This window comes from Leuresthes tenuis, unplaced genomic scaffold, assembly GCF_036924035.1.
Source record: "Leuresthes tenuis unplaced genomic scaffold, fLeuTen1.0.hap1 SCAF_4, whole genome shotgun sequence".
In the NCBI taxonomy this organism is placed as follows: Eukaryota; Metazoa; Chordata; class Actinopteri; order Atheriniformes; family Atherinopsidae; genus Leuresthes; species Leuresthes tenuis.
Genome location: NW_027325358.1, coordinates 19099880 through 19126683, shown reverse-complemented (window position 1 = coordinate 19126683; position 26804 = coordinate 19099880). Strand labels below are relative to the sequence as shown.

General features: G+C 42.0%; 1 protein-coding gene across 1 annotated transcript in view; it reads left to right on the top strand.

Moving 5' to 3' along the window:
* cntln (centlein, centrosomal protein) overlaps positions 1–24866 on the top strand; it is an 85545-nt gene extending 60679 nt beyond the window's left edge. Inside the window, exons 21-27 of the mRNA XM_072384961.1 lie at positions 253–350; positions 3045–3171; positions 3511–3648; positions 4612–4797; positions 10429–10626; positions 15219–15293; positions 24046–24866. Of these exons, the coding sequence (XP_072241062.1) occupies positions 253–350; positions 3045–3171; positions 3511–3648; positions 4612–4797; positions 10429–10626; positions 15219–15293; positions 24046–24156 (933 nt within the window). The 3' untranslated portion in view covers positions 24157–24866. The remainder of the gene's footprint in view (positions 1–252; positions 351–3044; positions 3172–3510; positions 3649–4611; positions 4798–10428; positions 10627–15218; positions 15294–24045) is intronic.
* Positions 24867–26804: the final 1938 nt, after the last annotated feature.

Here is a 26804-nt window from a genome sequence, read left to right as displayed (position 1 = left end):
CATTGAGATGTGTTGAGTACTATAAGTCTATAACAGTTATTTTTGCTAATTACCCCCCTTATCTTTCTCACTTTGAGAAATATAGGATTCCTCTTAACCTCTTTTAGCACCTTCCGCCCTCCCACTGTAAATATAATGAGGAAGCATACTGTGCTTGACCTGCCATCAGCTGTGTCGTGAAAAGCTTCCCCACCCCCATCACATACGCTCAAACACATTAACAAACGCACGTACCGTGTGCCCTCTCCCCAGAGTGCAAGTGCCGAGGTCACAAGGCAGATGGCCGCTAACAAAGCCCTGCGAGGCCAGCTCCAAGAGAAGGAGGACAAGCTCTGCCAGCTGCAGGAAAAGTTAGTTTTACACCTTTGTCTTAATTAGCGCCTCTTCTCCTTTTTCTCTCTTATTGTTACTCTCCAAAACATTTCTTCTTTTGCCTCTATTTTTCTTTCTCTCTCGTCACTCCTTTCCCCGCCTTTTTCCTCCCATCTTTCCGCATCTCTGTGTTTTGCACATTCTCTGCAGCTCTCATATGCAGTGTTTGATTCCACCGTGTGGCTGCACTCCGTCTGCTGCTCTCCACGTATGCATTCATCTCTCTGCTGTGAATCACTTGTGAAATTATGCAGCTCCTCATGAGCAAGTGGATAAAAACAACTTAAGGAATTAGTATGCATGAACGTGTGTGTGTGTGTGTGTGTATGTGGGTGTCTTTCGTGTCATGTAGTTTGTTGACGCATATGTGGGTAGACGATGAGAATCAAAGCAAGTTATTGATTGTTTCTGTGCTGCGGGAGGGAGCATTTCGGCCCACAAACACTCTGGCCCGTGGGCCACAAGTCCCAGTGAGTTCCATGTTCCAGTCCGTGCAGCACTTCCTGTCACATGGTCCTAATTCATAGCTATACACAATTCACTAAGGGAAACTGTTGAGATTTGAACTGCATCTCACATCTGAACTGAGAGAAAGGTACAAAGAACAGCTTGGCTTTCTTCTTCTTTCTCTAGTATGCTCTGTCCTCTGCCTGCCATTCTCAATAATGCATGCAGAGCATGTGTACAAAAACAGTGGATATGTGTTTGTGTGGGACCAAAGCATCGAGGATCACAGCCCAACAGAGTGAACATCCCTGAGCTGTGTTTGTGCGACAGCCTCTGCCTCTCTTTTGGCTCTTGTCACACACTCAGTCTTGCACACACACGTAACTCGCCATCTCTTATGGAATACCACTCCATTTGCCTCTATGGAGGGACCCCATCTCAGAATGAAAGACATGTCTAGACATCTCTGAAATATACATCTCAGCACACACACACACACGGGGTGTAAGGCTGCTTCGCCTTAAAGAAGAGAAGGGGGAAAAAAGAAATGAATTTCAAAGTACACCGGCATGTCCTCAGTCAATATCCGGCACTATGGCCCTGCCTTATTTATGAAGCTACTTCTTTCATCTTTAGCCCTGTTGTCTATCAGCCACATGAAACATCCACCCGCTCTTCATTCTTAACAACATACACAGAAAAGTGCACTCTCGCTCACTCCTACACACATACTTCAGACCACTGACGGTTATCATTACAATACACGCATGTTTGATGAACAATATTGCCAACAAGCACAGAACAAAGGGAACAAACGTGTGAGTGATCGGGAGATAGTTTTGAGGCTCTCTTTCCCTCTTTCCACTAACACTCATAAATAGAGATCACACACTCGGGCACAAGCTCCATATATCCTTCATTCTTTTTTATCCTCTATTCTTTTTGGGGTGTGAAAGAAGAGAACATCTAAAATAAATGTTGTCGATCTAATTGCCATTAGCATTGGGGCAGAGGGAGCTGCTGGGGCTCTTATTGCAGCTCTTCGTCTTTAAGTCAACACTAGACAGTCATCTGAAAGGTTCAATATGGGTTTTCTCATTAATGGCCAAATCCATGGGGTAACCAGCCAGTGCTACTTCCCCCCCAAAGTCCCCAGGCTAGACTCCTCTCTCATTTAATTTAATGTCACTCCAATAGGACAAGCTCACACTTATTTAACCAGTCCGCCCTCCGGCATTCATCCATCTAGAGAGGCAGGGACATTTACTCACACGAAAGCATTTGCTGTACCGTTGCGTCATCTGTTTATTTAAAACACACACAAGATTATGTGTGTGTGTGTGTGTGTGTCTGTGGGAGCTGAAAGACCCGCAACATCTTTGAAATTAAGAAGAAAAAAAGCAAAAGCATTTAATTAACTGCATCCTTATGATCTTTATTCTATTTGTTCCAATTCCCTGAGGTCGATACAACCATGAAAAGTGCCTTATATCTGCCTTTTATGGAAACAGAATAAAACATGCTAACATACTGAGACCGCTTAAAACAAGGCCTCAATGCAGATCTCAGGAATATTAAACATGTAAATAACGGAGATTATTGAAATAGGAAGTGACACGGCGCATGTTTTCAGCAGTTACGACATACACTTTTTACCAGGCAGAGACATTGTCTCTCTCCTAAGGGACCAGCACACGGATAAACAGCACTTTTTGCAGCATATTCCCGTCATTGATGGTCTCTTCCAAGCAAAGTCACCCCGCTGATGTTTTTATGTGACTGCTGTAATGCTGAGCTGAAAATAATAAACATTTAAATGCTTGATTACAGTTTCTCAAGTAGTGTCACTGCTGATTCGAAATGCCGTTTGTCAAAGCACTCCCCAGTCACACTTAAAGCGGCATTCCCTGCCAGAGCACTTGTTCTAATGCACGCCAGTTAGAATTATATATGCATCCCTATTTCACACCCCTCCACTTACCCAAGCAGCATGCCAGTGTATTTAGTTGTCATAATGAGCTGTCGTGCCTGATGTACCGCATGGGGACACTGTGCCTGGCAGCTTTGTGTGTGTGTATGTGTCTGTCTCTGTGTATCTGTATTAAGTCAGCTATGTGGAATTGATACTGTGAGGCTGTGTCTGAGCAGGTGTGTGGCTAGATGCGTCTTCTTCATCATGTATATCCTTCAAATCCTTTTTTTTTTGTCTTTATTTATGCTCTCAGAGTAGGCCACACGGAACGAGATGTTCACATGAAAAGGCAGCTGGTGGAGGACTTGAAGACGAGACTGAAGTTTCTGCAGGAGATGGAGAAAAGTTACCGGGAGCAGATAGAGGAGCTCGACAAGAAGGTGCACACAGAATAGAGCAGCTCACCATACAGCATGATCAAATTAGTTTATTATGCCTTTGTAGAATGCTAGAAATAATGACTGTTATCGTATATTAGTCATAGCACAGGGCTTATATTTTCTGGAACTAAAGGAAAAGGAAATCCATTTCAACTACTGTTGTGTTTACTTATTAAGTAGTTGAATGCTTAGCAGATTTGAATTAGCCTCTGTACTGTATCAATATGCTGCATAATTGAGTATTCCCTGTTAAAGTGTACCGCAGTCCTCCTCCCCCTTTGTCAGCCTTTTCCTCTGTTCTAAAGATTTAAAGATGTCTTTGCTTTCCTTTTCGTACAGGTAAAGACTTTATCTGAGGAGGCCACCAACAGGAAAGCCCTCATTGAATCTCTGAAGAGAAGGTTAAATGTTGCAACAACAGAGAAGAGCAAGTACGAGGCTTCCTGTACCAAACTGACAGAGGACCTTGAGAAAAAGGTAAAGAATCACCCAGCTGCTTCTCCCGGGTAATACAGAACATTGGAAATGTTGCATCAGAGGAAAGAATTTCTTCTTCACCAAGTTGTTTTGTGCAACAGCACTTTGGACAATAAGAAGCTAATTGTATTCACTTACAGACCAGCATGAATCATTTCAAATATGTAAACAGTGTTTTTTGTTGAAAATCAAAATGAGTCACATTCGAAGTGGAAACTTCACTTTCCACTTCCACCGTTTCCACTTCAAATGTGACATAACCTCCATTCAGTCAGTCACTATGGCGACCTGTGTAGAACATTTTGACCTATACTGTCTTTATGTTCATACAACTTGATTTAGAAAAGCATTCCCATATCAAACTGCTTCCGGTGAAGGTGCTGGTCGATCAGGGCTCACCTGTGCAGGAAAGATCTTTATGTTATGAGAATTTGCTGACATTTCGATCTGCAGTTTGTGTTCGCACGTGTTTCATAGTGGCAGATTTCAGGACATGATACAAATAAGTAGTGTGTTGAAATCGACTATCACAAGTGGTAGAAGACACTCGTTGATGCCTGTCTTTGTGTTAGCGCATGTATGCGAGTTTACTCCCGATATTGATGAGCGAGTAGAAAGCAACATATGGGTCAGCAAGAAAAGAAAAACAGCAACCCTGACATCATGCACGCACGCTCACTTGCAGTGAATGCTCTGGAAAAATAACTGCTACTTTTGCACAACAAAAAGTCCAGAGTGAATGCTGCAGACATTTGTATTCTAACATGAAACGGCTTAATGGGGCTGTTGAGCACGTTCTATATATATCACCTGGAGTCGCTGTAGTCAAAAACGTCAAAATACTACTTTAAACTTTCCACATACGTTATACAGACCCATCTGGATTGTATACATTTCTTTTCTGAAACAGTAGAGTAAATTGTTTGATTTCAGCTCATCAGTTCGTATTGTTTTTCTTCACAGGAGCATCGTGTGCATGCCTTACAAGCTCGTGTAGGAGCGGGTGAACAGGCCTTGGCTGCCCTGGAACAGACTGCCACTGAGCAAATGCAGGGTTTGACCCAGCAGAGCACCCATGTCTTGGACAAGCTTCAGAGGCAGCTTGGTCAGGCTCACTCCCAGCTGGAGCAGCTTCATTCTTTCATCAAGGTATTGTAATTTAGTGAAGGGGTAAGTCCAGAGATTTTATTGTCCAATCAAACTTCCCTTAAACCAGTCTGGGTGTGGTGTTTCCGCGAGTTCTTCTCCGATTCATTGTAACAATGTTACGTGGGAGGATTAAGTGTACGGGTCTGGTGCATTAGTAATTGACCAAAAATTGAATTTGTCTGACACCTTGCAGTGCTGTGCCAGCCATATGCTAGCATACCTCTATCCACAGCGCCAGCTGAGTGTTTCAGCTGGCTTGTTCTCGATGTGGTTTGCAGGTGTGTAAAATACTTTCAATCACCACATAATGGTGCCAGGAGAGTGCCAAAAGGTAGACTGCATAGCACCTTTACATCATTGTATAAAGCGATTAATAAAAAAGGACAACTGCTGCCCAAAGATATTTAGTGGCTATTTGTCCACCTTGTTTGTTAGCTTTTCGATTTTCAAACCCGAATCAAATTGAGACTTTCCTCTTTAATGCGACCATCTTCTTTCCTCATTGACGTGCAGAGTTGGGCGTAATTAAGATCACAAATGGGGGCAAACGGCTGCTGCTTGGCTTTGTGTTTTCAGCTGTGATGTTTCTTACAATGTTTCAGAGCAGCTTTTCCATTGGTTATTCTTCTTCTAAAAACTTTCTCAGCTGGTTAAACCAACATGTGATTTGACTGCATCTTCCAACGTGTTGGTTTAGGAGACAAAGGATGAGCTGCTACAATGTCAACATGCTTTATTATTTGCAGCATGAACTGTTAAGATGAGGCAAAAAAAATGATGAAATGCTTTAATCATGGCTGAATTTTTTTATTTATTTTTTTTTAAACCTGAATCGCTTGCCAACACAACAGTGTTCTCCCACAGAATTAAATGTGTAAATGAGAGCAGCTTTGTTGAGAATTTGGATTTATTGGTGCATTTGTGTTTTGTTTTTTTACAAAAAGATTTAACTCTGGAGCATGTACAGAGCTCTTTGACCCAGTTATTTCAAGCCGAGCACATACATGCAGGGGTGATTCCAACTCCAAGTACATTATCTCAATGTGTTGGATTGGCATCGAGAAACTCAATTTTATGGAGACAAAACTGTGGTTGCCTTCCATTGAAGTTCCTAGGATTGATATACCAACTCTAACAATTAAAAGAGGATGACCTTTCTCCTTCACATGTGTAAATGCCTTTTTATAAAACTCTATAGCCCAAGGTTGACTGGGAAGGGTCCTTGAGCTAATCTTAAAGCATCGTTATTGAGAAAAGAAGCTTTGAGACTGATTTCACCTGTCAACACCTGCAGTTGTTCAGCTGATGAAGAACATAAATGTGTTTGTTTGTAGAAAAAAAATGAAGAATAGAACTGGTGTGATCTAGTTAAGAGAGTTCAGGCCGAGTGCCTCCCTGCTGGTGTGTTTTGGCTGCGTCCAGCTGAAGGAAGATCCGGATCTGAGCATAAGGGCACCGGCTCTTCTTTGCTTTGCCTCCCGCCACCACAACCTGGTCCTCCTAAGTGTCAGGCAGAGCATTGAGAGAATGTTTAGAGTGTATGTATGTGGTGTTATGCATGCCCACTTGCCTCCCATATATAATGAAACGGGCCACCGCTGTGAGAAAGCTTATTACCCGTTGGTACCAGCCATTTTGTCTTTGTCTAGGCTTAATCCATCACCTCGTGTGTTTGTGTCAATCTGTGTGTGAGTCTGCCAGAGACTGATAAAGGCTGTCCATCACCTCTGGTCAGCTGACATCTGTCTGTCAAAGGAGAAAAGGGCTTGACAGATAGATAACGATGGCGGAATTTTTGCACACACATAAATCAAGTGGCAGATTAAGTCCAGTGGCAACTTTCCATTGCTTTTTTTCCTTCACATGACAGACATTTTGGGAGGTTTTTGAAACGGTTTTTGCCTTCGTACGACTTATTTGAGTCTGGGGAAAATGGATGGAAACGATTTGTTTGGATCTTCTGCTTCCTTTTCACAAACCTTGGTCTCTTCCATGCAAGTGAACCTTTGGCCCTCTTTTTATACAAATCTGCTGCTTAAACATATATACAAAATGATGCAATGAGGGAATATCCTCATAAAATCTTAAAATGAAAGCCGCATTACATATAGATTTGTCTCCATAAAGACGTGTATAGAAATGCACCATATGCTTGCACTACTCTCCTCCTCCATTCCCATAACCCTAAGCCGTTGAGGCCATTGTGTTGTTGAGGATTCACATCATTGTTTGTCTCCCCCTGGCTCTTGTGATCCCCTATAAGAACACCAAGCCCTTTGATTGGACTGCCTGACGTCCGGAGGAGATTTACTCTTGTCATGTATTGATCAGGACCGGAGGGCTGCGTGTGTGTTTGTGTGTGTGTAGATGTGTCTGTGTCTTTATGAGCTTTTTTTTTGTTTGTTTTATTGTTCTTTGTGCCTGTATGTGCTGTTGGTGTGTGTTTGTGTGTGGAGATTTTTTTTATATTGTGAGCCAGAAACCCTTTTGGCCCCTGCACACGCCCCAGGCTGTAAGCACTGCTCTTGAACTGCTAAACAGTGGCCCCCGCGTGTTGTGACTATTCCACAAGACACAGATACACACTGAGATTGTTCCAGTGAAAGCGATACTTTGGCTTGTCGCGCTTACCGAAAAAACCACAATAATGCGCCTAGTTTGCATGGTATATTTTTGGGGTAACCGAATTTTATTTTTAATTACTTGACGTTGCCGTAAAGCTTGTACGTATGCTTAAGAACGACCATAAAACAGTGTTTTAAAGACACATTGAGTTGTGAAAGCCAATTTTAACTTAACAGAGACATATTCTGCCATTTTTACACAAGTCGTCACAATTTTCTTTGGTCCTATTGAAATGTCGGTAACACGCTTTGATTTAAATCTCAAAGAAAGTACAAAAGCTTCTTTTCCCACTCGGAATTTGCGCATCTTTTTACACTGACCTTAATTAGGGCGTCGACTGACCCACTCGACTCCTCTACACCCATCTCTTCTTGAGGTTAACCTTTCTGGAGATCCATAGCACTCAATAACACGTGAACTCAACAATTACCTTATGATATAGCTCATGGTAAGTTGCCCGAAAGCGAGTACAAGCACACACAACAAACCAAGACTAACACAGACTACCATGCGCCAAAATTAGACATGATTTTCTTTGTCTGCCATTTGGCCATTGAGAGTCTCTTAGGTACAATCAAATCAATTGTCATGTCGCTGATTTTGCATTCAGTGTCAAACGGGAAAACGGAATGTCCACCTTCCAAAAAAAAATAGCATGTCTCTTAGAGGGTGAGGAGAAGTATAAAAACCTGATAGTGTTGTTATCTTATGTATCTCATTTCTTTCTAAAGTGAACTATGCTGCAGCTGAAGAGCAAGCAGAAATGTTTTCTTCCCACTCTCAGGGTACAGTGAATCCAGCATGATGTGACATGAAAGCTGGGTGGAGATGAAGCTGAGGAAGCTGGATATCTCCACTCTGAGCTGTCATACTTTTCTATTGTTAATCTGAACCCGCGCATCGAGTTAGATATTTTCAAACCTAGAGAGCTCCAAATGTAATGTTGCCATTGTTTTCAGAAACCCAAATATATCCTCTGAAGCACAGAGAGAGCAAAACCTGCAAAAGATGCTGCCTTAATAAACCTGTGGTGACGGTAACTGCTGCAGAACAGCAGCTTGGATAATCCAACAAAATGAAGCATTTTCTCCTCCTGCTTTCCCCTTTGCCAGTTTGTCCTTTGTGCTCGTGTGTGTGAAGAGTTTTTTCAGCGGTCACAAGTTATTAAAGAGGATATCTTTTAGCTGCTCATCTGATCCCCATCGCCTTGCTCTAATCTGCATCTTGTCCTAAATTGGCCCACCGGCTAAAGCATTTCTGGCATTAAGCAGGCTAAGAGTACACAGACACACACGGATGCATGCACACATAATCTTTTGTCTCTATATTTTAATAGATTGTGTGTGTGAACGCTTGCATTAACCCATCCCACCCATCTTTTAAGGGTAAGAATGGGTGATAAATTCTCCCATTAATCTCTATCTGGATTATTCCACACGCAGGGTTTATTGAATGTAACTCTTGGCTAGTGACAGCGAATATTTATTAGGCTGTAAGTAAAATAATGGGATCTCCAACTCTTAGTTAATGAGCTGTGTATTCCTTAGGGGTAAACGCAGCTCTCAGATCAACAAAATGAACTAAAGCGGCCTTTATTTAATAGGAGATGAATGAGGTTCTTGTTTGTCCATCTACATATTACCACTCAAGTGGAGGCAGAAGCCCACCTAAGAAGAAAGGCCTTCCTTTCTCCAAGTTGAAATTGATCTAAATTGACGATTAAACCATCGTACTACATGATAGTAAGTAAAAGACACCTGAATTTTCGCTGACTCTCAGGTTTGTTACTTTTAGGCCGTTAATTGATTTTTAACAGTTCATGCATTAGACCAGAGATGGTCAGAAACAAAGAGAACAACATTGTTATCTTTTCAACAAAAGAAGACTGTTCAGGCAGGAGCGAGACAGTTGAAATGCATTTATAGACCAATTTCCTTTAAGGTTCTGAAAGTAAGAGCTTTATGTGTACACTTAATCTTGCTAATTGACAGATCGGTCATATTGTCAGCCTTTAACCATTCACACAGCACTCTGTTGTGGGAAGTTCACCTGGTACTCCTGTCTGAAACTCACAAGCGTGAAGACACACTTTGTATGTGTGATAATCCTGTTACTTTAGTGTTTGTTTCTAATTATGCGTGTTAACGTATAACAACACCATTAATCGTTTAGTTTCTTCATATTGTCTACTGTTCTAGAACAAACCTTTCTATATTTATTTTCTTTCTCTCTTTCTTTCTTTATTTTGTGTTTTGTTTTTGTGCACTGCAAGTTCTCCTGTGTCTTAACTTTCCCTCATCTGACCATCTACCCAAGGTCAGCTTTTCAGCAGGCTTACAAGGGAATGATACAGAAGATTATTGCCTCGATCAATAAGCTCAAAATGAAGCAAAGGGGAGTTTACTTTATTGGCTTCCGCGTGTACAGTGGCAGTTTTAACATTTAATTGTCTCTCTGTATTTAGAGCAAACTCCCATTTAGTGCTCGACAACTGTGCCATCCCAGGCCTTCCGTTTCTTGCTTGCCATCCACTCGGGCACTATTTGAAACAGCCCCTCATAGCTTAATTATTAAAGGTGTTATGCTGCCCTGTTGTACTGTGATACATTCAGAAAAGCAAATAAATAAATGAATGGCTGTATTTTCAGTAGCTCCCTGTCTCTCTCTTCCTCTCTCTGATGCATGATTCTCCGTCTGTGGAGAATTTAGCAAAACTTGGGGTGTGTTTAATATCAAAGCCGTGTTCCCTCAGCTTTCAATCGACAGGGCAACCAACCCTCAGGTCCGCATTCCTACAGGGGAGCGTGAGGCGCAACCGAAGAGAATCTGAGTGTGTCAAACTCAATATTCCTCCATAATGTACTAGGCCTCTCTGGCGCATGCTTGATCAATTTCATTTATTCATCTGCCAGGCAGAGCTATCCCTCTTGTTTTTCTATGTCCATTTCATCATCCTCCTTTTTTACTTTTTTTTTTTTTTCATTCATCTTTCTCCTCCCCTTTCAGACCATGGCCAGTGAAATACTTTTAGACGTTCAAGAGGTCAAGCAGCAGTTGATGAAGAGGAGGAGGTTGAGGCAGGCCAGCTCCGTGGCAGCAAAGAGCGGCCCCGCAGCCAAGTCTATGATCAAAGCCAAGTCCATTGCTGCCTCCATCCTCAATATGTCTGAGAATGATCTTGCTGACATAATGGAAACGGATCAGGTAAGACCAGGGGACAGTGGTTCAACATTTCACACAAATGCCAGCTTGTGGATCTTTATCCTGTTTAAATTATCGCCGGCACAAAGATTTTCTGTGCTATCAAACTTTAAAGCATCCCAAACGTTTTGGCTGATTGCACCTGGAACTAAAGAAGACGTGTCATCAATATGAAATAATAGTTTGGGGTGTCGACTGTTTTAACTTAGTCATTGGTTCGAGGCTGCTTCGCTCGTACATCAGGAAACAAATTGGGCATTGATGTTAAAGAGTGGAAAAAGTGAGAAACCGAATCCCTCTGTCCATAGTTCGATTCACCTGTATCTAGCAGAATTCATCTTGCTCGAAATCTCTGCTTTTGTTTGACCTTTTATTGGGGATTTGATGGATATATGTAAATGAGCGAGGTCAGAAATCCTCTTCAGTAAAAGTTGATAAACACACAAAGGCATCCGTCGAATAAATTTGGAACTTATTTTGCTGTTGACAAGGATGTGGCATCTTGTTTAAAGCCAGTGTTCTCAATCTAGACTCAATCAAAAACTTGTCAACACCCGCAGCTCCTGTCAACTTAATACAAGATGTAAGTTGAGTCAGTACAGCTTTTAATTTCAGGTGAAAACAGCCATTGAGCTGAGAATTCTTTGCTATTGACCGTAGGCTGCTTGCAAAATTGTTTCAAACTTTTTGCCAAGTTGATTCTCACTCCTTCTATCATAAATCATTCCCTGCTATGTCATCAATCAGCGGCGATGTTACAATCCGCCTCCCATCCCCCGGAACTTCCTCCCGTGTATTTCAAGATGAGGAAGCTCGCACCAGGCACTTATTTACACTTGAAGCCAATTTGATCCTTTTACTGCACAGTTTGTGCCTTAACATGAGTGTATTTATCTGGTGTGGCTATGTGGAGTTTGGGATTTTAACCTTTGATGACTAAAAGGGAAAGGGAATATTAATGCATCATGCCAAAAGGCGCCTCACCAGTCGACAAACTTGTGTATTTGTGGCAGTTTTTCAGGCATAGAAAATTCCTGTTTGTACCGACCAAAAGTCAAATGCTTTAGTTTGGTTGAAGATGATAAGCTACTTGTTAATTTCCCTGTAAGCTGTACAGTTACTTGCAATCTGAATCCAGTAAAGAATTGTTATGTCAAAGCTTTAACTGAAAAATTGCCCAAAGAGCTTTTGTCAGAGCCTATGTTCATGTGTCAGCACCACTCTTAGCTTCCTATTTTGAAATGTTAGGAGGAGCTACTGCACAGTTTTTAGTTTTTTTTGGACTTGAAGATGCACACAAGGTTATCAGGGTGTCCTGAGAGTTCTCAATAATTCTAAAATATGTCAAATGTATTGGTTCAGTCACTTGGATGTGTGGTCCCAGTGTGCTGGCGTCTCCAATGCATCGCTTGTACTGCTGTTTTCCTCCAAAAAGAATGCCCACATTGTGCCTACATTGTTACTTTTGTGGGTTAGCAGATACTTCCTATCAACAGTGTTTGCTAAATTTGTCAAGACTTTGGTGTACCAGCACCGAGTTCTGAGATGAATTATGAATTTTAGGCTTATTAGAATTTTAATCTTTCCTGGTGGTGGTTACATTCAAGGAGAATTTCAGGAAAACATTAACTTCATGTAATGACCAAAAGCAGCTAGTATCGGTCAGAGTTTGGATGTTTGATCTTGCAGAAAGAGGAGATTTTACTCAAAGGTGTTTTATTTAACAGAAATGTAGCTGTGACAGGGATATTTTTGCAACTGCTTGTGCAGTTATTGACAGAAAGTGAGTGAAAACACAGGAGAACTTCTGTTTTTTTTGCTTTCTTTTATTCGTACATATGAAAGGTTTTGCTAAATAATCCACAAACGCTTTGAGCAGCATCATTTCTCAAAACTACATCCACAAAGACACAACATGAATGATGTGTAACTACATGCATGTGAAGGTTTGTGTGTGTGTGTGTGTGATAGAACATACATACTCACTTGTATCATGCTGCACATTTAATATTTTCCTCTATCCGTTCCACGGTGTGCAACAAAGCACCAAAAAGGCCCGAGTTGCTCCAGACTCCCTCGGTAACCTGTTGTGGAATTAATGATCCAGATGTAATAAGGCTGTAATTGCCAGGCCTGTTTCTTTTGCACCGTAATGTTAAATAGACGGTCAGTTATTTGTTATATCTCTACCAAGGGTGGACAAACACACTCTCCCTCCTGCACACATGCAGTCTTTCACGGCCATGCTCATTCGTGGTTTGAGAGATTTCAGTTCAGCTGCTTTGTCTCAGTTTACCTTCCTCTCTCCCTCTTTAAAACGCTTCCTAATAAGGCAGTCCAGCACTAGCCCTCTCATCAGAGAGCACGGAGAGGCTATTAGACAGCAAAGTAACGACAAGATTTGCAAGACATAATCATGAGAGAATCTCACCAGGTTCAAAGTTACTCAATTGTGTCCAAATGCAAAAGCTTTGGCCAGTCAGCATCCTGTTCTGGCAGTGACAGACAGGCTTTACTGTTACAGCAGTCAACACTGCCAACTCCCATGCATTATTAAGAGCTGCAGAAAATTGTTAATCTGATGTCTTAAGTCATCTGCTACACATTTTTTAAATTTACACCCTTTTTCAAATGATTTCTACTGCTGACTGTGATGATGATTCTGTATAACAAGCTGAGAGGCATATTTCATCTGGTATTGATCTATGAACTGGGATTATAGACTGTGCATATAGGGTGAAAAGAGCATTCCAGTTGAAAAAGTTAGGCCAATGAAGATGTTCATTTAACAATTTGTTCTTCCATTTCGAACAATGTGAAAAATGCAAGTATGTTTTTAAGCATGACTAGCTTGTGACTGACAAGTTGCTACATGACAGGGGTTCATAGTTTTGCTTGCTTGTCACATCCAGTTTAAAAAAACAAAGATGACTTTGGCCAAAAGGTTTCAAAACAGCCATCATGATGGCTGTATTTATTTTCTGTATACAGTCAGTCACCTGAAAGACTTTTGTTAAGGTTTAATTGGCTGATCAGATGAATCTTTGTTAGTGCAAGAATGCTGTTTCTTCGTAGCAGCTTATAATGAAAATTCAAGCCAAACTGCTGGATTAACTACCTGAAATTCGTCATTACACTCGTTATATAATTAAAAAACAAGACTAACATATAAAATGTTGAAAACAACATAATGACAGTTAATGTTATCTACAATAATCTTCCCATTTCAGTGCAATCTGCTGCAGAAAAAGCTTGGTTCTTTACATTTTAGTAGACTGTAGCTTTTAGTTGCACTACCCACATAAACATTACTGCACACCAATCTCCCTCCCCATAGCAGTGACGCTCCCAACACCCAATACAACTCGAGAACTTACCCAGACCACAACAAAGAGACTTAGGTGTTGACCCAACATCCAAACTTCCCAGATCCCATTGATCTGAGAAAATCTGTGGGATCCAATGAAACAAAGCTGGTCCACGGAGGTCCCACCGAGCAATCAACTGGACTTTAAGGTTTCACTGTCCAGATCTCAGTCCCACATACCGAAGGAAACCCCTCTAAGAGGTCCTGTGTCCATATCCTGACAGGTAAGAGCTGTATTGGTGGGACAATGCAGTTGGCTGTTGAGAAGAAAAAATTTGTAGCAATAGACGATAAACTAAAAGGGAACTCCGAGTGCACAGTTTTCCACCAAGGCTAATGCCTGCATCTCACAGCATGCGATCCAAATTTAAATGGTTCTTTCCTTTAGGTTTCCTCACCTTTCTATCAAACTGTATGACATTCTAACAAATGGCACCTAAAAACTTTAGCCAGACTGGAAAAGTGATATTAGACTTTGAATACCTGAATATTAACATTGCTTATTTATTTTCACCTGTAAAAAAAAAAAAAAAATGAAAGAAAAAGCCTGTCAGATTTGGTAAGATGAAAGCTGACAGTGGCCTTTTTGCCCCAGGCGTTGTGTAATCTGAGACTCATTCTAAAAATGAACATACTTTAGATTTTTTGCCACCACAAACCTCACAGGTTTGTGCCTGTCAGGTCCACCATTCTGTAGGCCCAGGGACATTTGAATTCAAACACTCGTACACTCTTCACCCCTTCTGCCCTTCCCGCGTCCCCGTGAGGCGTTGAAAGGCTCGTCACATAATTTCTAGTGGCAACACTGGGAGTTTGAAGTGAGAAGGTAATACATAAGTGCTGAGGTGTACACTGCCATGCGGTTGCTCTACACCCTGTTCATTAGCAGTAACAAGGCTACCTCTCTTTAAAGTCTTTAGAGAAGAGTAGTATGCAAAGGTATCCTGGCATACCCTGCCACTGAGTCTCCAGAGAGCTTCCTCAAGGTCCTAACTTGTGTGTGTGTGCATTTCTGCCTTTCAGCAGCACACTCAAAAGAGGCCAATGTCAGATAATTTGGCGTGTCCCCTCTGGAAACATCACATCTTGGTACTGACACGATACTAACATTCCTCTGATATTTTTAGGGCATTCTCTCTAAACATCCTAATGATCCTCCGTCACCGTGTGTATTTTGTGTTTCTTGTTATTGAAATACAGTGGTATGTGTTTGCTGCTGTACTTTCAGAGAACGTCAGCCTGCACAGAGAGTCCACGAGACCAAGAATGGATGGACCACTTCGGCCTCATTCTCCAACAGAAGGTCAGGCTCACCAACCTGCAGTCATGTCAGATTTGTACTTGCGTCAGATACGCCAATATTTCCCAACTCATTTAGGCTAACGTCAATATCCGCACATATTTTTTCGTACCTAATTGCCTCGGACACCTCTCTTGTGGTGGAAACATTTTTGCTCCACTCCGGTCATGACAGCCCACTGGCAGATGCAGACGTTGCGTGCGGTGATCGTACACAATTCGCCGGGGAAAGCTTACACGATGAAACGCCACATTTCTATCTTTGCAGTGTTTTAGAACAAAGCTGTCGGATGAGATCCTACGATGTCCTGATATCACTGTGCTTCCCTACTGCGCGTGCGTTGAAATGGAGCAATGTGGAACTCTGTCAAAACAAATCATTTAAAGAAACACCTGCACTTGTTTTATTTCCCCCTAAGTATGTAATTGCAAGTAGAACTTAAATCGGTTTGCTTTATTTAATCAAAAAGCATAATTACTTGTCACTGCATTAATTGTTGGCTTTTAGGGGCCCTTGCTAGTGACCTGCATGGCAGAAGCACTCGTTGCTAGTGCAGCCTAATGTAGCATGCAACACTGCTTGACTTGTTTAATTATCTGTGTAATTAATAAAACTAATATACACCTCTTTTTAAAAAGATGCGATTTTTCTTATTCCTAAACGGTGTGTTTTTCTTTTTTTTTCTTTTTTTTAATTACTATGTTTTATTCGTAACTATGGGAGACGGTTTTTGTCACAGATTGATAAATGTTTACATCCAGTCATGCATGAACTACATAATTCAGTGAATTCAATTTAGATTCAGCTTTAGGATTCAATAATGATGCTACATTATTGACCTAAAATAATTAATGTGCTAAAGTTTTTGGTTATTTATTTTTTTCTTTCTTTCTGTCCGGAAAGTTGACCGAAGTTTTTTTTCTAAAAGTGTTTGCATGTTTGTTAATGCAAGCTTTGTGCAGCAGATATACTGCTTTGTCAGTCTCAGTGAAGGAAAAAAATTAGGGCAGCAGGTTCACGCAGATACAGTAAATCAAGGATGAATTTTAGCTCCCATCCCGGCGATCCTGCTTCAGGCTCGAAAAACAACGATGCAAACGATAAAACAAAGGAAAGCAAGTACATTCTCACTGTTGGAGTCTTTGTGTGCACACAGCCACTCATCTGTAAGTGCTCTGCTGTAGCTGTGCTTCAGCACTGTCAACGTCTGCTCGCTGTGATATGTGTATGATTGAGAGTGTCGAGTGTGTGTGCGCGTCTTGTCTGTGTTCATGTCAGCAGCTGCTGCAGGCACTCATGCGTCGCCTCCGCACCACGACACACACCAGACACTGTTCTCTTGTTCCCCAGATCTTCTTCTGACCTTTCCACCTTCTTCTCCCCCTCCCACACTAACACACACACACAGCACTCCACCGAATCCATGTTTTTCCCTTCTAGCTGGACAGCTCTCACTCCCTGCTCTGTCTCTCTTTACCGTCCTCCTCTGTCCCGCATTCCTCTCTTTCTCTCCCTCCCTCTCTGGCTCAGACCCCGAGGCAGCTTGTTAGTGGGGAACTAAATATTGATTTGGCGGGCCTGTCGATGCCGGGAGAATGAGCTAGTGTCCACCAGAGACCTCGGCACCGGCAGCCTGCTATCGACGTTTTCCGTGGGCAGAACAGGGATGGTGGAAGGGGGGCTGGAGCTGGTGTGCAGAGTGGAGGAGGAGAAGAGCTGAGTATGACATGGCTGAGACTTGCCCCCAGGTCCCTGTGGGGACCGCTGGGACCACTGCAGTCACCGCCCCCCCTTCACTGAATCAGACTTTTTCTATCCCCTTTCAAGTCCATCTTGTTCTGTTTTTTTTATTTATTTATTTATATATATTTTTTTCCTCCTCTCGGTCTTTTGGTTTCCTCTCACTCTCTGGTTTTTAAAATCATATTGTCATATCAAGCGGGCACCAAGCTCTGTCTCCACCTGTCACTTTTCATCTTTTCTGAGAGACGATGGGGCATCTCACCCAACAAGAGATCATAAGAAATCTCTGAAGATGTGTATACTGTCTGTTTGTTGGTTGATCAAGCAGATTTTCAAATGTTATATTTTTGAGACCCCTGAGAGAATGTTTCTGCGCCATGTTTAAGCTAATGCTTAAAAAGAAAACATTTTTCACACTGTACCCACTTAGTTTCTCTGCTCTCTGTCATAGCTTGTGAAAGACTCACCAAGCAGAACATCTATGAAGTGTAATGGCCCAGCCTGTCACCCTGCCTATGACACTAATAACACACTCCTCTAATAGTGATATGATCATATCGGGAGCTGTACTCACACACTTCTTCAGATAAAAAGACACAGAGACAGAAATAGACCCAATGAAAGGAAAGATGAGAGAGATCCATGTCCTTAACTGGCTGGCCTGTCACTGGAAGAGGATGAGGATATGTCCATTTCTGTGTGTGTGTGTAAGTGTGTCCGTGTATTTGTGCATATTTGTGTGTGCACGTGCACACTTGCAACAGCCTCATCCTGTCACTGTCAGTGCCTAATGGAGCTGCCAGTGGGACAGCACTTTATTATCTCAGTGGCCCTGTCAATAGCAAAACCATCATTCACTTTGTGTTTGTGTGTGACTGTGTGTGTGTTTGTGTAGTTGCAAATGTGAAAGAACTCCAGAGAGGCATCTGTGTGTTGATATGGCTCTGTGTGCGGCTATTGTTCGCAATCACTGTCATGCACTGCCACATGTCAACATAACAAGAAAGAGAGCAATAATAGCAAACTGAATGTAGCAGGTATAGAGATACGTGACTCTACATGTACTGCTTTACTACGCCCTTCATGTCAAAGAAGTGCCATAGATTTCCATAGCCCCCTCAGAGCTTCCCCACACGTCCACTCAAAATGAAATGAAACATTGCATTAATTTCCTCTACCCTCACTTCCACCGATGAGTTAATGAAATCAAACTATGTCTCTCTCAGCAGAGAGCCACCATAAGCAACACTCCATATCAAGAATCAAGGGACAATGCTACCTAATAATCATGAGCAGACCAGGGGGTGCTCTGTGCGGTTCCACTGCAACCTACCATGAATAAGGCCAGCAGTGAAGATGGAGTGTCCATGTGGGCCATGGGATCCGGGCACCGACCCGGGGAAACATTGATTTAATTGCCTTTGGTTTATTTGTGGAGTCCTAATTATTGACTGGAGGTAGAATTTAATGGGCCAAGTCTTTATGAAGACAGGGAAATGACTGGCTTCTGCTGCTGGCCAATAATGAACAGGACGAGTTAGTGTACATGCACACAAACACGCATTCCCTCCAGATAATTTTTCAGACTCATTTTGTACACACATACCTATCTCAAGCCTCATGACAGCATAATAACATTTAAAAAGTCATTGACTCTGTTGATTCCTTTATGAGAGGACAGCAGTTTGGTTTACTGGTGTGGGAAGGCGCTGAGGGCCTGCTAATATTTACCTCGCAATTACACCCAAGGGAGACATACAAGCATCACTTCTTATCAGCCTCCAAGCTATAACAAGCAGGTGAACCTTACATTAAGAGAGTGGCGAAGATGGGCTGGACCAGTCTGGACTGGACTTGTTATAAACAATCAAAGGCATTTATGGACGGTCTCTAGAGCTGGAATAGTTCCTGTAATTTCAAACCCAATCAAACTTTAGGCAGAGCTTGCTGTTGCTCATTTCTGCTACGGTAAACCGTGTTAACTCGCACTGTATTCGTGTCACTTCTTGGCTAAGCTCCTCGCTGTATTGATAGTTCCATGGGATTTTACTTAATTAACTTTTCAACACATCAGGGGTTGTTTTTCCTGACAGTTCCAATGTGCTGAGAAAGTTTCCTGTTGTTGTCGGAGCGATGAGGGTGAGCGGTAGTGTATTGTGTTGTGTGGCTCATTATGCCACTGTAATGACAAGGAACAGCTCTGAGTCCCACTCTTCTCTCTCTGAAGGAGAGTGACTAATTAAGCCCCATTTAATGATTGAGCTAATTAAATCAGCCACTCTTTTTTTTATCTCTGTAAGTATGTTTGGTATGTGTGTGGAGAGAACTTGAGCTGAGCCTTTGTATTGTAAATATGTCACTGGATCAGTGGATGGGACTGGGGAGGGGGCTCCCAAGAGAAGAGTAGGTGGATGTTTTTGTTGATATATGGAGTGTGGTGAGACTTTTTCCATTCAGCTTAAATTTCAGGTAAATTCAAACAGCATATTTAGCTTTTTGTTGTGTTGTTTTTTGACAATTAAGAGGTTCGGGATGACTTCGATTTTGTTGGTTGAGGTTTAAAGGGCCCGGGGAATAGACTTTTCATTATAATGGAAGCATGTTTCTATTTCTTAGCTTCAAAAGGGAGATATTATGGAAAAAATCACTCTTTTCTGTGCTTGAACGGAGATATTTGGGTGTCTGAGGTCACTACAAAGTCAAAATCTCAGAAAAAAAACACAATCCTGGTATTTTATTTTGGGCTCTCTATCTGAAAACGTGTCATTCAGTGAGCTGCTCAATTGCAGGGTAAAGTTACGTCACTTATCCAGGTTATCCAGCCTATTTTTTCATTACCCCACCCTGACTTCACCTTCAGATGATGCTCCATTGGATGCCCCTCAGGTTTGGGAAGTTGACTCTCTTCTGCTCTTGCCTTTTGCTTTGCTATTAACATCAAATAGCTTTAATTTCTCATTGAATGAAGCAACAGTGCAGAACAGGTAACTGCTGTTACAGCACTGGTGTACGTATCCCCCATTTGAGCAACAGTGTTAATGTTAACCGCTAAAATCTTAAAGAAAGCTCAAACAAATGGACCAACAGTGCAGTCAAGAACTTATGGAGTCGGTATGTGACAGAGGAATCACGACGTCAGTTATTAATGGTGTCATTAACCGGCCAGTGGCTGTTACATTCTTTGTGTGTTTCAATAACTTGAGCCAAAAAGGACATAATGCGTCTCCTTTAGGGTTGCTGCCAGTCTGATTCCAAATGTCGATAATGGAACACAGCAGGCCCTTTAGGACGAGACAAAAAGATTGTTCATGATAAAAGTGGATATTTCCTCACTAGATAAATGGCTACATGTGTTCACATCACTGAACAGTCCAGTACTGAAAGGTAATTAGACTTAGGTTTTGTTTTGTGATAGTTTGTTGCCAGCAGAGCCACTGTTCGTGAGGGCCTCACCTTGGGCTCTGAGCCGTATTATGAAGTTGTTATGTTTCCTATCGCTGAATTTTATCTAAAGGTTGCATGCCTTTTGTATGGATATCACCTTTCTATATTTATAGCCATATCATGGCTGAATCACCTCATTTTCTCACCTAATGAGTAGGAGCCTGAAACAAAGACCCGGTGCTTTCCTGTGTTTAATCTTGAGTGTATTTAGGTCAGATCCCTAACAAATGCATGTTGCACATTGAAATGATGTTTCCAAACAACACATCAAGAAAATGAGAGATTTTTTAATTACAGTATTTGTGGCCCCAGGTGTCCAATTCCCTTTCATATCAGTCCCTGGTGGCCTTAAGGGGAGAAAAAGAGAGGGATCTCTGCTGCAAGGGAAGGTAATTATGAAGAAGAGCAAGAGAATAGGCCTGTCGGTGCTTTTGTGATTTTCTTACCTGAGACCCTCTTTGCTAATGTGACATATTCATTATTGGAGATAATCAAATGCAAGACTTTTTAGTAGGGTGCCTTTGTGCTTTTTTTAATCTACTTATCCTGCTGTTGTTGTTATTCCCCAGTTTAAATTTGATTTTCAAACAAAAGTGAGAGGATCAAAGATCAAAGAGCTGCTTCCCCCCCCCCTCTGTGATAGAACTACTGAAACTATTTCTCCCTTACCTTGACTAGTGGCCTAGATTGGCGATCACTCACTGAGAAGGGACCAAACAAAATCATCGCAGGTATCCTTTGGTTCTCATACAAGTTAGTTTCTGACGTTTTTCATGGTCATTGTGTTGTAATAGTTCACTTTGTGTTTACTGCTTTGCAAATATACAAACTATAACAAAGTCATGTTGTCAGAGTACACATAAATCCTCTAAAGAAGGGAAATGTTGGTTTTATTGTAGACCTCTGAAATTAGACATCCAAATCTACCCACATATCATTGGTGGTGTTGACTCGTGAGTAACTGTGGCAAGACATTTGCTCTTTACATGCAGATGTATCCTCTTATAGCTCTTTTAGGCTCTGTGATTTCCCCTCCCTCCTCGTTTAGATATCCAGTTGCCTGACACTTATCTCTACAACTTACAAATTGGGCCCTCAGAAATAATTGTGCCGACCTGTTCCAAGGGAGAAGACAAAAGAACTGGGATGATCGATCTTTTATGTTAAAAAAAAGTTCTTGAGTGCAATGCCACTATGACACAGCGGTCACTGGAGTGCTGCAACTTTGAGCTGCTCCTTGCCTTCAGGTGTGCCCCAGGCTATAGAATGGTGGTGTCATTTAATTGGCTCATAAAAACACCTTTTGCTTGCAGCCCCTGTTCTTGTCTTCACTCACTGACACACACACACACACACACATATACAGTATACACGCGCACACACACACACACACACATATATATATATATATATATAGATACACACATACACTCACTTGTCAGTGTCTGTGGCTTTAGATGCTCATGAAATCATACCTTGAGAAACGGTCTGCTCTGCGGGGCCTGTTGAATAGTAATGGATGTGAGTTAGCATGGCTTAATGCTACAGTAGCTATTTTAGTGTTGCCAAAGGGGACAGGGTCTCTTGCGAAACAGTGGTTGTGTTGCTCAGCGCTAGTTCTGGTGATAGTTGTGCCAAAGGGGACAAGGGCCCAGCTAAATCAACTGTAGCATAACATTAGTGCCAGTTCTTAACACTGCCTTAAGCAGCCCAGGGGATCCCATAGAGCAGCTGCATCAGAGCTTACCTCCAACCATCCTGCAGGGTATCAGTCCCTCGTCAACGTGGCAGGTAGATGAAAGGGAGCAATGGTCATGCGTGTTCCATTTGTGAGCAGCATGTGGACGAGTGCTTATAACAGAATCCGCTAATGTAGGTGGTAAATCACAGAAAAAGAATCAAATATCAAATCAAGTATTGAATGCCAAAAAACTAAAAGCCCAGAAAAGTCTGGCGTTTACAAAGGTTCGGCTGTTTCCTGCAGCTACTTGTGCTTTTTGCAGTTTTATGTTTATGTCTCAAGAAGCGCCGTCATTTTTGGAGGGTTGAAAATGACAGAAAAAAAATGAAGGAAAGTAAATAAAATCTTTATTTCATACCTTTTTCAAACTTGAAACCCCAATTCCAAAAAGTAAATGATGCGTTGCTGCCATCAAATTCAAGATGAGTTCATATTTTTCATGGAATAGAAAACTGACTGTCTTCTGTCACAAATAATTTTAAAAAAATTGGTTCATGAGACCAATTTCTGATTTTATTTACATTTTACAGTGTTCCAACTTTTTTGAAATTCAGCTTGTACATGTCGGGTTTACTTAGATCATGTTTACCTGTTAGGCTTGTTTACCAATATCCCCTCATTGGGACTTTTAATGATCCCGTCTCCCACTTTGCTGTCCCACAGAACCCTGTGTTGTGGCTCTGTCTCTATTTTAGTGGGTTTGTTTGCATAGTTAGTCGCTCTAAATGCAATTAGCTGATTAGGAAATGTGTTTATGTGTGTGTGTGTGTGTGTGTGTGTGTGAGAGAGAGAGTGAGTGAGTGAGTGAGTGAGTGAGTGAGTGAGTGAGTGAATCCTCCCTGGAGGACAGAGGCAGGGGGAGATGTCTCAGCAGTTACTTCAGTGCTGCGGTCCTCTGAGGAATAGTGCAGTGTTTTTGATGCATGCAGACTCCGTACCGCACACATACGTCCCTGCGCACAGCTTTGTGTTCCCTGCTCCTGTTGCCTTTAATGAACCAGAGAAGGTGTCGGGGAGGGCAGGTGCTCACTCTCCAGGCATATTGGAAATTGATTTTGGTTTCCAGGTATATCACCTGCATCTAAATCCAGTACGTTTTTTATAAGTTCCTGGTGTTTTGGATATTTTGAGCCAGGTGATTCATGAATTGTTTATGTAAACAATTTGTTTTCTTTGGTCCCAAAAAAAAAAAAGCTTTTTGTAAGGCAGCACATAATTTGAAAGGAAATATTATATGGGTGATGTAGTATGAATGGTTTCTTTTTATTATTGATTATTGTTGACACCATCTAGTGATTCACACAAGTTTATTTGAGTGCTATCTCAGGCCAGTAGTTGCACGCCTGTATGTATATCTGAATTGTTTTGTTTGCGACAGGCTTTTTTTTCTCCCGTGTCCTTCTTTCTGACACCGTTTCAGTGTAAGTTTGGAGAAAAAGCTGACCATTTTCCTCCTAGGATGCACAGATAAAACAGCCACTGTTTGACACATTTGACACATGTTCTACACACATGTTAAAAATGGAGGCTGTGACATTGTGGACGGTAACTTTGGCTCTGAAACTGCTGCCCTGTAGCCTCCATTGTGCATTGCTTTGTCAAAACGCTCAGCATGAATAGTCCCTCAGAAGTTTCCCCAAGTCCTCAGGCTCCATCTGTGGTTCTCTTGTTTCACAAAACAGCATGCAGGCTTCCTGAAAAGCTGCCATGTGTCAAAAAATCTGAGCTTTTTTTTAATAGTGGTGCATTTGTGTGTTTTCCTCATTTTCATGAACCCCTTTTACCACTTCTCCCTACTCCTTCTTTCTGTCTTTCCCTCCCCTGCAGATCCCCTCTGCCGGCCAGCTAATGGAGGCTGTGCGCGTGAAGATGAAGGAGAGGAAAGTGCTGACAGAAGAGCTGGCCGCGCTCGCAACACCAGTCAGCGAAAAAACCTGACTCCCTGGGCTGAGGCTGGGAAAACTGTCATCCTCTCCTTTTTCTCTCTCCCCTCTTCTTTCCCATCCCAGTTCCCGCTCAGTGGGAGCTGGGCTGAGCCAAGCTGAGCCGGGGCAGCAGAACCAATATTTGTGAGAAAAGCGCTGTCGACTCACTCTGGGCCTCTGGCTCAACACAGCACCCCAGCTTTTGTAAATGAGCCCTCGACATCTGTGTTAGCACTCAGTGCACTATGTCTATCAGACAGGGCCCTTTAGTGCCAAGCTCATTTACAGTGCAGCCACTCTCCTCCACGCTCGATTCAGACCCGGGGTGATAAGGCAAATGCTTACGCTATGTTTAACTTACACTTTTTTGTAAACTTTCTTTTACCTCTCCTACTTATTTATTTGACCCTATGCGGGACTCAGAGTGTGGGGACTCTGAGTGCCAAGTCATCATTTTGAGAGAGTTAAATGGAGCACATTTACTTTAAAGAGTTCAGATCCATTTGGCAAACCTCAGAGATCCTGTTTGGTAATTCAAGCTTTCTTTCGTTTCATTTGTAGAAATACACGGCACGGAGGGTATTTACTTTGTTTATGGATGCATCTGCTCTTTACTGTTTCTGTTGATAATTTATTCGGTGATTATGTTATATGAGGATATTTTGCTGACAAAAAACCTGGTCTTAAAATTGTAAATAAAAATCCATCCCTGCCCATACTTTACTCCGTCAAGATTGTGTTATTGTTATCCCTTGTCTTAATGTTTTCTTGTATTTGCCCGATACAGTAGTTCAAAGGACTGTCAGTCAGTGTGTGATGGTGACTGAGGGCGCACTGCTGGACAGCAGGGCTCTTACACCTCTCCCATGATTGACAGCTGCCTGTTGGCATGGTTCCTATCTGTAACAAGTAACCCCTGCTGTTGACATCATTAATAAGAGCCTGGATGAGCACACACACACACACACACACACACACACAGAGCAGTGGTGTTTTGGAAGAGAGCTACTTCCAATCCCTTTTATCTGTTTCCTTTTTCCTACCTCTCTTATTATTCATTTTGAATATTAAATCATGATCCCGGTCTCCTCTGTCCTTGAGTTGGTATCCTACACATGAGACCTCGCTCTCCTTACAGATCACTTTTCTTTCTTTTCTTACCTTTCCTGGCTCTGCTTTCCTCTTCACCACTTTCCCTCTTCCTTTTTATTATATGTAATTAATAGTGGTTTGAGGAATCCTCCGTTCAAGAATTAAAGAGAAATAATTCCACTTTTTAATCCCCCCTCCCTTTTCAAATATATGCTAATGATGTCGTTTTCCTTTATCTTTTTATAATAAAGGATTAGGCCAGGACTGTCTCTAGCTGCAACTCGGGGACCAATTTATCCGAGGTTCAGGAGAGACAAACCCTGGTGGTTAATTACCATTCATTAACATAGTTTGCATCTTTTCTTCTTCTCCAATTCCCATGAGCCTGCTATTGTCAATATTTGTCCCATATAAATTTCTTCAGTCTTTTTTTTTCCAGTCACTATCCTCCAGCGTAATGTTGCTAATGACAAACATTAATAACTCAGAGAAATCCGGTGGCACAGTGGGTAAAAGAGGAGCAAAACATCAGTGCCACACAAATTATGCCCGAGCCCCCACCCCTTTGCTGTCTGGCAGTCTTTATTTCTCTCTCTTCCTTTTAGTGTGTAATGCATAGTCAACATATTTGCTCGCCAAACCCACCATCCGGCATCGGCTGACACACTTGTGCTATTTCTGTGACATATTCAAATGCGGGCCCCCTCAGCTGGTTCTCCCATGGGTTTAATTAACCTGGCCTTGCCTCTGACGCTCCCACAGTGAAGACATTAAAACGATCTTGAAAACACCCTTCAACCAAGCCACCCACCCCCCACCCCGCCCGACACACACAATTCTACAAGGCACTGTACACGATTCATCTTTTTTTTTTTTCCCTGTGTAGGAATGGCACGCTACACCCCTCTTTTCTTTTATTCTTGTCTTGCTCCATTCTTTTCTTGTATAGCTCTCATTAAGAGAGATTTCCTGTGAGTGCGACTTTGATCACCAGCTCCAAATGCAAAATTTCTCTCCCTTCCCCTTTTAATTCATTCCAACACAATCAACTTAGTGTCGTTTTTCTCTTCCATCTTTATACATTTATCTCACCCTAACTTTTTTTAAACTTTCCAACTATTTTGCTTCTTTTTTTTTTTTACTTCCCACAGATTCATGCAGGAGATTTCTCCTGAAGGGGCAGAGAAGGTCAGGGTCACTGGTTCACTTTAGGGCCGATCGATGATTTGTGAGCTTGTGTGTTTGTGTCCCAAGGCCTCTCTGTTTCGCCTCTCAGTTCCTTTTGTCTCGTATGAGTGCGTGCCACTTGGGTGGGAAGGTGGGTAGACAGTAGAAAGAACAGTCGGAGCACAAACTATGAATTTCTTCAGCCTCCAACTGATACACAATTAGTCCTTGCAGATTTTGTCAGCCAGCTGTGTAGCGATAAGAAAACAGCCGCCAGTGATTTCCCTCACTTCACTGACACAGTTTCAAACCCCAGCTATTGCTGCCAATACATCAGTCTGCTTTGATTTTGCAGCCACAGACACTTGGCACCGACTTAAATAACAAGGTGCTTGTGACATA